A 10,795-nucleotide genomic window follows, 5' to 3' on the forward strand; every position below is an offset into this window, starting at 1 on the left:
TCTCCAAATTATACTATACTACTGCACCGACCATTGAATACTAGATATGCAACGAATCACAAACATTTATGGCTTACATATATGTTACTAGTATACATATATATATATATATATATATATATATATGTATATACGTATAATATATATGTGAATATGTACTATACACTGCAGTACATGAATACACGTAAATATATATTTATAATATATACATATATATTATATATATACTAGTAATATATAATATATGCATTATATATAATGTATACTAGTAATATATAATATATGCATTATATATAATGTATACTAGTAATATATATATAAATTGCCGTACCTTTGGTTTCATGCGACGCCAGAAACGGATACGGACCCTTGAGTTGAAGAGCTGGTGGCGTGGTTCGTAGTTCAGATGAAGAAGCAGCTAACCTGCCAAGGTCTGTCGATGGCAACCAGTTGGCGACAGGAATTTCCGTGCGACAGAGGATGCGGTCCACGGTGCAGAGGAACATGGGCAGCACGGCCATGTCGGTGAAGAGGGCGGCGAGGGCGGGAAGCGAGCTCTTGAGGCGGAACGAGTCGCGGATGACGTCGAAGCCCGCGACGTCCAGCGTGTGAAACACGTCGGTTTGCACGACCACGTCGAAGATGGAGTAGCTGAGCCAGAAGCCTTTGGCGAGGATCGCATGCAGTTCCAGCGGAGAACACCGCTTAAGCAGTGCTTCCACCATGGGACCCATGTGCGTCGCGCCTTCCACGACGATCGACAGCACGTAGATGGCGTCGGGATCGTCGCCAATGTCCAAGCAGTCGTCTTCGTCGGTTGTTGTGGGTGGGACTACTGGTAGGTCGTGTTGCTGGGGTGGCGGTGGTGGTATCGATGATGGAAAGGGCGGCGCTTTCCGCAACTGACTGCTCACGTGGATCTCACCAGAGTACTTGGAGTTGACGAGTTTGATCCATCGTAGCGCTGTGTCCGGTGTCCTATCCAGTCCGTAAGCACAAAACGTTGAGATATGCAAGGAGTCCGTACCTTAGGTCCATGAAGAACCAGCCCAGGCTGTGCACTTCGTCGCCAATGCCGAATACGTACAGCTTGAGCGTCGGCGCTTTGCTCTTGAGCGCTTTCAGCTCCTTGGCCGTGAGATACCACTTGATCACACCCGAGTCTTGGCGCCAGATGTACCCGTCGGCATTTTTGCTCTTGGCGTTGCCTCGCTTTCCACTTCCACTGCTCCTCAGCTCGCCATTGATCGTGCATTGTACACGAAGCTCCAAGGCGTCTGCATCCAGCGATGCACTGCCGAGCGAGAGGGAATGGAAGAGAAAGGCGCGCGCCCGCCGCACATGGATCTGCAGTTCCATCTTGCTTGCGAATCGAGATTTCCAAATGGGAACAAAATCGAAATTATAGCAAATCAACGATCGTCTTGAAAAATGGATTGACTTGATTGGCTATAATTAAATTTCATTGTGAAACCGACAACCATTTTCAAAACTTGCGCGAAAGGCGGCTTGTGGATGGCGCATGACCATGGGCCGTTGACATCATGCTTAGCCAACGCCGTGGAAGTATGGCGGTGTCGCTATGAAGATGACGCGCACTGTGTGCAAACACTGCTCTGACTATTGTTCATTGACAACGACCAACAGGGATGGCGTGGAAGGTTGAACAATGATGGATGTCGTTGCTGCAATTGGTAGGCAACAACATGAGTACAAGGGAAGCGCGCGATCAGGATGGACATGTTCTCAACCAGCAGAGACAAGGAAGGACATTGAAGTGGTTGGAGGTCGTTAGTTGTATTCCCATGTTGAAGTGTGTGTCTACACGAGTTAATGACTGTGAGTCTTGTGCACGCAGTCCGCTCGCGTGATGGCTTTTCCTTTGTTGTCGGTGTTCAAACAGTCGAGCATGTCATTTCGGATCACATCCGCCAAGTTGATGTCGCGGCTTCGCAGCCACAACTCAAAGCGGTACGAGTGCTGATCCTTCTTGTTCTACAGTTCTCATCATTATGAGTATTCCACGACCCAACATGGTCACTTGGGAGTCGAAGATTGATTACCTTGTGAATGATGCGTGCGCCTGTGATCTCATTGTCCGGGTCGATCGTTTCCCCAATCATTCCTAACACAAGTTTGTCCCAGAGATGGTCTAATTCTTCCGCTTGCAGCTCTATGCAGCACTCGCATCAGTCATGGAACGATGATACAGGTTGTAGGTCCATCCAACGTACTCAATGCAACCTGCCATTCGCCACCCGAGAGGTTGATAGGGTCTTCCCATTCCGGGGTAATGCCCTCGCGAAAGAAGCAGAACGACTCAATCGCGCGGTCGCCGAGCTTCTTTTTCGTCACCCCGTCGTTGAGCACTTGGCTGGGCTTGGGCAGGTTGTTCCAGTATCCCCAGAAGTCCTCCACTGTCTTGAAGGTGCATAGCTTGTGCAATTTGTCGGCGTAGTTCCCCTTGGACATCTCACGGAGCTCCCATATGCTCCACGCCGTATGCAGCGGATGCGTCCCTTCCGTGTCGGCCATCGTCCCAGCCGCTCGTGTGCGGATAACGAGGAGTGGGAATAAAACGTGTCTCATCGACTGCCACTAAAACGTCGCGTTAAAGTTACAACGATGGCAATGAAACATACTGCCCCTGCTTTTAACGTAATGGGTTTAACAGTAAAGCCACCTACGATGAGTGGGTTGTCCGGATGTAGTATCCGGGTATTATTTGGTCACAATAATGATTACACGGGAGATATTATGACCACGCTGAAAGTGACACGTGTGATCATTCTCGTTTTCTCGCAGTCGTAGAATCGTCCGTCGTCATGCGCGTCGTTGCTGCCCTCGCCTGTCTCGCCGTAGCGGCCTTTGCCAAAGAAGACTTGGCCGCCGATGCCAAGCTCCGCGTGGGCGTGAAATTCCGACCGGAATCGTGCTCCCGCAAGAGCGAAAGCGGCGACAAGTTGTCCATGCACTACACGGGAACTTTGCGCAAGGACGGAAGCAAGTTCGACTCGAGCGTGGACCGCAACTCGCCGTTTGAATTCACGTTGGGCTCTGGTCAAGTGATCCGAGTACGTTGTAGATATCTGTCGATCGATAGGAGCGTGTTGATCAACAATGTGCGTTAGGGATGGGACCAGGGACTCCTGGGCATGTGCATTGGTGAAAAGCGCCGCTTGACCATTCCGTCCGGCCTTGGCTACGGCGACCGCGGGTCCCCTCCCAAGATTCCCGGCGGTGCGACCTTGGTCTTCGACGTCGAGTTGCTCGATATCAAGAACGCCCCCAAGACCGAACTTTAATCGTGTTTCTTAAGAACTTCAAAATCCTTCTGTATCCGAACCGCATTCGCTCCGCTTGTTCGCGCTTCAATGCCGCTTTGATCCTTCATTCGTTCTAGCTTGGACAGAACTTTACGTTGTCGCTTGATCTCGGCTTCCTTCTTCGCGGCGACTTCCTTCGCCAATGCCACCTCTCGCGCTTCCCGCCCTTGCGCCACTGTTTCTTGGAGCTTTGCACGAATGACATCTTTGTTTTGCAGCCATGATAGGCTCCCATCAATGGTTGCCCATTGTTCTACGGTCTGCAGCAGCGCGCTCGCATGCAACGACGGGGGCTTCGACGATTCCTCGCCACTCCACCAAGCTAGGGCCTTCGCCTTCCATGCGTCCAGACTGAAAAATTCGTCCAGTTCGTCGTCTTCCCATAAGTACGCGTACCATGCATCCACCTTCTCTTGCATGTGTTCGTCTTCCCACCACTGCCGCGCGGCCGCTTGGATCGTCGCGACGAGCGAGGTGTCGTCGTGTTGATCAGAGTTGTCGTTCGATGCGTCGTCGCCATCCAGAGTGTCTGTAGAAGTGGGGAGAATATCGGCTAGCGGATCGATAGTACTGTGGCCGGTAACTGTCTCCTCGAGAGCCCTCATGCGACTGTGCAAGAGTTGGAGATTCGCTTGGACTTTCTGCATCTGCGTCAAAATCGCAGCTTCCTTTCGCTCTTCCTCGAGCACTTCTTCTTGAGCTTTCATCATCGCAATCAGCTTGGCTGCTTGGTTGTCGTTCTCCATTTCCAACTTGAGGCTGTGGAGGTACAGCCCCGTCATGGTGCCCGGTCCAAACGCGATGAAAGTATAGAACGCCACGCGCCCCCGCGTGAACAACTGCCTAGGACGCATGAAAATGCATGTTAGCTCTCCATACAGGCATGCTGCAATGACGGCGCATCTTACTCGACCGAGTTCACCGGTGCCGCCTCAAAGAGCTGCTTGAACGACGCCATCAATTTGTCCGATTCAAAATATGAAATTTATTCCCCACCACTACTTATTCAGGACAATAAATTCAAAATGGAGAATGTTGACTGGATAAATGTAAGCGATTTGTTTGAGTATATTAAAAATCACTCGCGTGTATTTAAAATACACTATTTGAAACCTGAGTTCAAAGTGTCAATTCTTGATTACCGGCAGACGACATCGGTGCCTCGAGGTGCATCAAGTCCGCTTCCATGGAGTCCAACATCCTTTGAGCGTCAGGAATCGTCGACGGAAGGGAGCTGTACAAGGCGAGTTGCGTCGCCAGTTCGTAGTTCTGCTCGTCTAAGGCGGCACACTGCTCTGCCAGCGCCACCAGCGAATGGTGTTCCAACCTAAACACAAGGATCGAGTTTGCTTGTGTACTATATATACATGCCACCCAAGGTCGTACGATTCATCCAAGGGAAACCTGCGAGCTTGAAGCTCTGCATGGCAATGTTGCTACAAAAAAATGAGATCAACGAGCAGGGGAGCCGTGGACGTACAATTTCCTGTGTGTAGCGGCGCTCCTTCTCACCATTATCGCGCGCCCAATGCTTGAACATGCCGGAATTCTCTGATATTTCGCGCTCCTCGGCCATCAATCGCATGGATTCGTGCATGTGAGCTAGATGCGCCATTTCTTGTCGTGTACGGTCATTCCGCATTGTGATCCTTTTCATCTCATCTTCGAGTGTGCAGACGGCGTCTGTTGCATTACTGTGTCGCTCGCTTAATGCATCCATGACCGCCAAGTACCTACGCTCGCGCATGAGTCCAGATTCGAGGTGTGTGGGAGGGGCGTACTCACTCATGTGCACTTGGTCTACGTTGAGGACACAAGCGACTTGGGCCAAGATTCCAAGAGTCCTTCGGCCTCCCTCCACGTCGTGACGTGAGATTCGTTCCGGTGCATGCAGTCTCATACGTACTTGTGAAAGATCCTCCTCTTGTACGCCGATCTCATCCAGCAAGCAGCTCGCACATGCACTTCGATGCTTCCTTGCGGTCACCTCAACGTTTGACGTCATTGACATGAGTGTTGCACAAATCCGAGCGAATACTGTATCAGCTGTACTTTTTTTAGAGTTAATAATTGCTGTATTACATTAATAATGTAATACTACATAATAATAATATCGTTACCTTTAATATTAGGGCTCTTTCCGAGTGTACTGGTAACATTTTATTGAAAACTCCATTGCCGTTAAAATTAAAATATGATACGAGGAAGTGGATCGCAAAATATCTCAACTTGGTAAGCGCTGCCCAACGATGACGGTGCTCCTTAACATACCGCCGTCGTGGCTATTGGGTTGCTTCATATCCTCAGCATGGCACTATACTTGTTTCTCCCAATCCTACGATTCATTTATGACTCTATCGCACCGGTGCCGCCGCCATTGTCAATCGATCCTATAGAGGCGGAAGCGTGTGTCCTGTTTCGGCACCTCCCATTCCTAGCCAGTCGACTGGCATTTTGGGTGTGTTTCCAACTTCCGTCCTCAAGGCTCATCTGTCCAAGCCACCTCGAGTTCAATTTGGATCAAGCGAGAGGATATGTTAACAAAAACCCCACGCTGCAGCATGCATTGGCTGCATGCGTTGAGCACCAGTTGGCTCCAGCCAGAACGTGGCGTCGCTCGTGCACGACCTATCGCTGGAGCTGCAAGTGCAGCCATGCCTCCTCAGCCGCGATGCTTCCGACTTGGACAACACTCTCAACGTGCAGTCTATCACATCCTTCGATCCCAAGCACATCTAGTTGTATGTGTGGACCCAGCGATAGGCGTTAGCAAAAGCGTCCTTCCATGCATTCGTTTGGCCTTCATCCGCCAGCCCTAACAAAACCATGCCCAACCTGTTGCGAGTCCTTGGGCAAATGGGTGGCCTGTTAGAACTGGCCAAGCACATCCAAGCTGGCGACATTCCGGATGTAAACGTTCTCTCTACCTTTGTAGACCAGCCTGGTGCTAGGCAGTTGTTTAGCCCGTCACTGCAACGGTTTGAAACGCGTTCGCTTCGCATCGTTGTGGTCTTGGTAAACTGCAGCGACTAAATGGACTGTCCAAGTCATCCCGCCACGTACCGCTTTTTCCTTGCTTTGGCATTCATCGTGTGGCCAAATATCTCATGGAGCTCGCCTCGGAGTAAAGCGAAAGGTTGCGTTTCGAATTAAATCTTCGTCGGACATAGCTCTGCTCAAGTCGGTCATCCACGTTACAGCCACTTGACGCTCCGTTGAAGTCTCGATGGGATGATGTTGGCGGCCACACTGATAATATTCAGCCACGAGTCGTTTGGAATTGTACAGAATGGAATTGATTCCATACGATTAGTCAATTATGGGGATTGAGCATTATATTTGACAGTTTCCATAACTATGTTTGAGAGGTAGACTCTGGTTTTGTCACCAAATGTCGGAGCCCTATCTATCTACTACGTAGTAATAGTTTATACTACGTAGGAGGTGACGTGCAACCATACGTCGTTCGGAGACAGTTCATGCAAACACATTCCCGACCAGGGCTTTACATTCCGAAACTGACTCACCCTATTGTTCGACATGCATTTCAAAAGCTCTTTGGTTATCAGTTCTGTGCAAATTACTCACTGACGTTGGCACGCCATTCGAATTCTGGCTTCATTGTACATTGCACGTATCAAAGGGAATAACCACCCAGGCATTTCCTCAGCTACCTTAGAGCATGAGCAACACATATCCTGCAAGCCGTTTGCTTTCGAAATTCATGACAAAACATTGTTTACTGTACTTTACTGCGAGGTTCTTACACCGCCGAACACGTATTGTTGTGTTTATTCTGAACTGGAGCGACATGGAAAATGAATCGACACAACCAAATCTACACAAGAAGAATCGGCAGAAGGGTTTAGCCAATCAGATTGCAGGAAACCTCATCAACGTCGAATTAGGGTGCTGCCCACATGACACTATAGATTTGGCGATTCTGCACAAAAGTCCACATTTTGGGTAAAAGGACAATACCGGTATGGGTTGCATGCGACGGCAACTCCTTACCAAAGGGGCATGAGTAGACTCAGACTTCGTCTACACCATCCAATCTGATAACCAGAAACCCGAGATCCCGACTCATAGTATCTACCTTCTCAGGTCTAGAACTATCTGACTTTAACCAACGCCATCGATAGAGAGCCGAGCTTGTTAAACAGTCCGTCCAAGAAGAGGCACTTTTCAATTTGCACCGACCGACCAACAACCATGAAACTCTTCGTTGCCATCGCTGCTGTTGTTGCCACCGTTTTCGCGCAAGACTTCAACTTCACCGACGTCTCGGAGAGCCAAGAACGGGGCGACGGCATCCGTGTCGTTGGCGGAAAGGAGGCCCCCGTTGGGCAATACACGTGGACCGTCAACCTCCGCAGGTCTGCCGGGGGGTCCTCGTCGTGCGGAGGAACTCTCATCGCCCCCGACTACGTGTTGACTGCAGCCCATTGCGTCGCGAACGGCAAGCCTGGCTTTGTCGCCGTTGGCACCCACTACAACAGCGGCACGTCGGACGGCGAGCAGATCTCGGTGGTGTCCTCCACGTCGCACCCCAGCTACCGGGGCATCCTCACTGGCTTCGACGTGGCCGTCCTCAAGCTGAGCCGGGCGTCCAAGTTTGCCCCCCTCCCGCTCGCCAAGGACGCAGTTGCTGCGCAGACGAGCGTCAAGCTGTTGGGGTGGGGTCAAACCAGCGGTCCTTCCGGCAACCCGTCGTCGGTGCTCAAGGAAAACACCTTCGTCGTCAAGTCCAACGCCGAGTGTCAAGCCAAGCTCCGCACGAGCAACAACTTTCGTGGCTGGACGGCCACGGCCACCCATTTGTGTGCGGGGGGCGACGTGGGCCAAGCCGCTTGCTTTGGTGACTCGGGAGGACCGTTGATCAAGTCCACGTCGGCGGGTTTGGCGTTGGTGGGGGATGTCAGTTTCGGTGAACCATGCGCCAAGGGATTCCCCGACGTGTATGGTCGCGTGGCGGCCTTCCGGGCGTTCATTGACCAAGCGTCCAGAGGTCACACGTGGGTGTAAATGTGCTTCGATGGACTGTAGTGTAGAGATCGCCCAGCGTCAGAATGTGTGGAAATAACGCATGTGGCCTTTGGGTGTTTATGATTTGTCCCCAGCATGGGATGATGGTTCGTATACGTGGAATTTACATTGCAGGAACCACAATAGTTTTAATATATAACGTTATGTTGACTATTGTATTCGTTGTGGTCTTGCTGCTGGAGGTGTAACATTGGACTGCCAGCCGTGATTACACCTAACAGTCCGCGAGACCATCGAACAGGACAATTTTCGTGATTTTTGGTGCGTTTGATTCGTTATAGCTTCCCAAAAGCTATGCACACTTTAAACTACTCACAGTCAATACATTGCACAATACGATGCATAAACTGTTCATTTCTATGCAAAGTGTACCCATGAAGAACCATTTCTCCTGAAACCTAATATAAAAAGCATGAGGTAGTCAATGGAAATGTAAATAAATTTCTGTGTGTTTAGAAACCTGGTACATATAAATACCATGTGTCGATCAAAATACCTGAGCAAATTATACCACCATGTTTAGGCTACCTCACTCAGTTTTACTCCGTTTTGCGCGAAATAAGTGCCAAAATGACGGCTGTGATTGGGTGGATCGTTTCCCATCAGCTAAAACGAATATTGAGAAACTTATGGCGGTAAAACCGAAAGTATCACTTTCCAAATGGACGCGTCGGCAATCCAACGCATCGAGGCATTTGTCAGGCTGCGCCGCAGGCGCAGCTTGACATACGATGAGAAGATAGACATCCTGTGGGCACAAGCCACTCTTCGTAAAGAGAATGTTACAGGAGTCACTGGAATCATTGCTCGATTACTCGGTCGAGCACCAAAGACCATGAAAGACGTTCTTGCCGAGTATCTCAAGACTGGAGATCGTTCTAATTCTGACGCACCATCGAACACCACGACTCACGGCAGCAGAGTGCCGTATACACGTGCTGTTCGCACTCTCATGCGGACCTTCATTCATGACCGTAGCGTCACACTAAACCGCACCGTTGCGAATGATGTCCTGTCGCTCCTTCTGGACAAAAATACCGTTGCATTTGCCTATGGATCGCCCAAGGACTACGCATCCTGCCTGCGCTCGGTCTAAGCCTTCCTTGCCAAGGAAGGTTATGCAAGGGGAAAGCGATCGGGGACGACGGAATATTGAATGTCGAAAGTGCATGAGGATGCCCGACACACCTATGTGGTCATGATGGTGTCTACCGTGACGATGGAGCCCCGGGGGGCTGTTGTCTACTTGGACGAGAGGTTCATTCATCACCATTACACCCGACATGACGACAGCCTGTACCACCCTGATGACCATACCACCAAGCCGAAACACAAGGGACAACGGTACTGCTTTGTGGCTGGGATCCTTGATGATGAATCCGATGTGGCGCACATACTGGGACTCGATATATTCGTTGGTGGAATGAATAATGGCAAGGAGATAAAGACTACCATTCCATGTTTAACCACGACTACTTTGTCGACTGGTTTCGCAAGCTGTTGGATGAGGTCGAAGAGCTGGGGTGGTCGTCGTCTGTTGAGTTTGTCATGGACAATGCAAAATACCACAAGGGAAAGTCAAAAGGCACACCAAAGGGGACGTGGAAGAAGGACGATCTCTACCAGGCCTGCGTCAAGTAACGTTGCTAGCGTTGCTCTGAACGACTTGAAGACGACGATTTGGAAGGCCGTAAAGAAGCATCTCGATGAGCATGTGCTACCTGTGGTTGTTCAGATGGCTCAGTCACGAGGTCATCATGTCGTCTACACTGCACTGGGGCTTTCCGAGCTTCAGCCTATCGAAATGGTTTGGGCCAACGTCAAGGGAACCGTTGGTCGTGCATACAACTCGACTACTACCTGTCGAGATGTCCTCGAGCGACTCCAGTGAGCGTTCTTTGAGTTGGACGGTGAGGTGATTCTCAGCACTATCGAATCCTCCACCGCGAAGCTCTTCAAGCTTGACAGAGATCTCCGTGAGGCCGAAGCGGGGGTGGTCATTGTATCCCATCGAGAAAGTGATAGCGACACTTCAGCGTCAAGTAAATGAGTGGCGGCGAGAGTGACGTTTAACCTCGCGTAATAAATTACTTGTAATATGATATGCGCTTTGGATATTTTAGTTTCACAGGTTCAGTGAGGTCAAGAATTGAAACTTTAGCCTCTGCAAAATAATTATCGATTTTGAAAAGTTGGGCTGGTCCCCTGGATGGCCTCGTGGACTGTAAAGAAATATCCCTCTTTACACTTATGTCGCGGGGTTTTACGACAAGTTAATGGGTAGGCGCGGCGCAGGCAAACAAGGAGACTCAAACCCAGGTGTGGAGTTCGACGCAAAATGTAAAGTCGAGTTAGTTAAAGGTGTGGTCGTGGCTGTAGTCCTAATGCTCTAAGTTCTACTGTATCGGCGGTTGATGGTT

The 10,795-nt window shown here is 50.1% G+C and overlaps 7 protein-coding genes across 8 annotated transcripts; 3 read left to right on the plus strand and 4 right to left on the minus strand.

The window, feature by feature from the left end:
* Positions 1-287: 287 nt before the first annotated feature.
* H257_12026 (hypothetical protein) lies at positions 288-1,376 on the minus strand (the record flags this gene model as incomplete). The annotated part of the gene is made up of 2 exons (XM_009839127.1): positions 1,028-1,376; positions 288-978 (listed from the first exon to the last, which is right to left on the minus strand). Exons 1-2 carry the CDS (start codon positions 1,357-1,359, stop codon positions 288-290), a joined length of 1,023 nt encoding a protein of 340 aa, XP_009837429.1. The 5' UTR covers positions 1,360-1,376.
* Positions 1,377-1,750: 374 nt separating this feature from the next.
* On the minus strand, positions 1,751-2,566 carry H257_12027 (hypothetical protein). Its single transcript, XM_009839128.1, has 3 exons — positions 2,235-2,566; positions 2,064-2,173; positions 1,751-1,995 (listed from the first exon to the last, which is right to left on the minus strand). Exons 1-3 carry the CDS (start codon positions 2,533-2,535, stop codon positions 1,831-1,833), a joined length of 576 nt encoding a protein of 191 aa, XP_009837430.1. The 5' UTR covers positions 2,536-2,566; the 3' UTR covers positions 1,751-1,830.
* Positions 2,567-2,790: 224 nt separating this feature from the next.
* On the plus strand, positions 2,791-3,345 carry H257_12028 (FK506-binding protein 2B). The gene is made up of 2 exons (XM_009839129.1): positions 2,791-3,074; positions 3,132-3,345. Exons 1-2 carry the CDS (start codon positions 2,826-2,828, stop codon positions 3,303-3,305), a joined length of 423 nt encoding a protein of 140 aa, XP_009837431.1. The 5' UTR covers positions 2,791-2,825; the 3' UTR covers positions 3,306-3,345.
* Positions 3,294-4,307, minus strand: H257_12029 (hypothetical protein). The gene is made up of 2 exons (XM_009839130.1): positions 4,235-4,307; positions 3,294-4,169 (listed from the first exon to the last, which is right to left on the minus strand). Exons 1-2 carry the CDS (start codon positions 4,282-4,284, stop codon positions 3,302-3,304), a joined length of 918 nt encoding a protein of 305 aa, XP_009837432.1. The 5' UTR covers positions 4,285-4,307; the 3' UTR covers positions 3,294-3,301.
* A 72-nt stretch (positions 4,308-4,379) lies between these two features.
* Positions 4,380-5,353, minus strand: H257_12030. Of its 2 annotated transcripts, XM_009839132.1 has the most exons (5): positions 5,233-5,353; positions 5,108-5,181; positions 4,807-5,059; positions 4,713-4,762; positions 4,380-4,653 (listed from the first exon to the last, which is right to left on the minus strand). In XM_009839132.1, the coding sequence occupies exons 1-5, from the start codon at positions 5,335-5,337 to the stop codon at positions 4,446-4,448; spliced, it is 690 nt and encodes a 229-aa protein (XP_009837434.1). In that variant the 5' UTR covers positions 5,338-5,353; the 3' UTR covers positions 4,380-4,445. The 2 variants fall into 2 exon arrangements, with proteins under 2 accessions (XP_009837434.1, XP_009837433.1); XM_009839131.1 differs by having other exon boundaries at positions 4,603-4,762.
* A 2,139-nt stretch (positions 5,354-7,492) lies between these two features.
* Positions 7,493-8,430, plus strand: H257_12031 (hypothetical protein). Its single transcript, XM_009839133.1, has one exon. The coding sequence runs from the start codon at positions 7,542-7,544 to the stop codon at positions 8,352-8,354; it is 813 nt and encodes a 270-aa protein (XP_009837435.1). The 5' UTR covers positions 7,493-7,541; the 3' UTR covers positions 8,355-8,430.
* A 1,146-nt stretch (positions 8,431-9,576) lies between these two features.
* On the plus strand, positions 9,577-10,016 carry H257_12032 (hypothetical protein; the record flags this gene model as incomplete). The annotated part of the gene is made up of 2 exons (XM_009839134.1): positions 9,577-9,793; positions 9,823-10,016. The coding sequence occupies 2 exons, from the start codon at positions 9,577-9,579 to the stop codon at positions 10,014-10,016; spliced, it is 411 nt and encodes a 136-aa protein (XP_009837436.1).
* Between the last annotated feature and the right edge of the window lie 779 nt (positions 10,017-10,795).

This window comes from Aphanomyces astaci, assembly GCF_000520075.1.
Source record: "Aphanomyces astaci strain APO3 unplaced genomic scaffold supercont1.37, whole genome shotgun sequence".
Lineage (NCBI taxonomy): Eukaryota > Oomycota > Saprolegniomycetes > Saprolegniales > Verrucalvaceae > Aphanomyces > Aphanomyces astaci.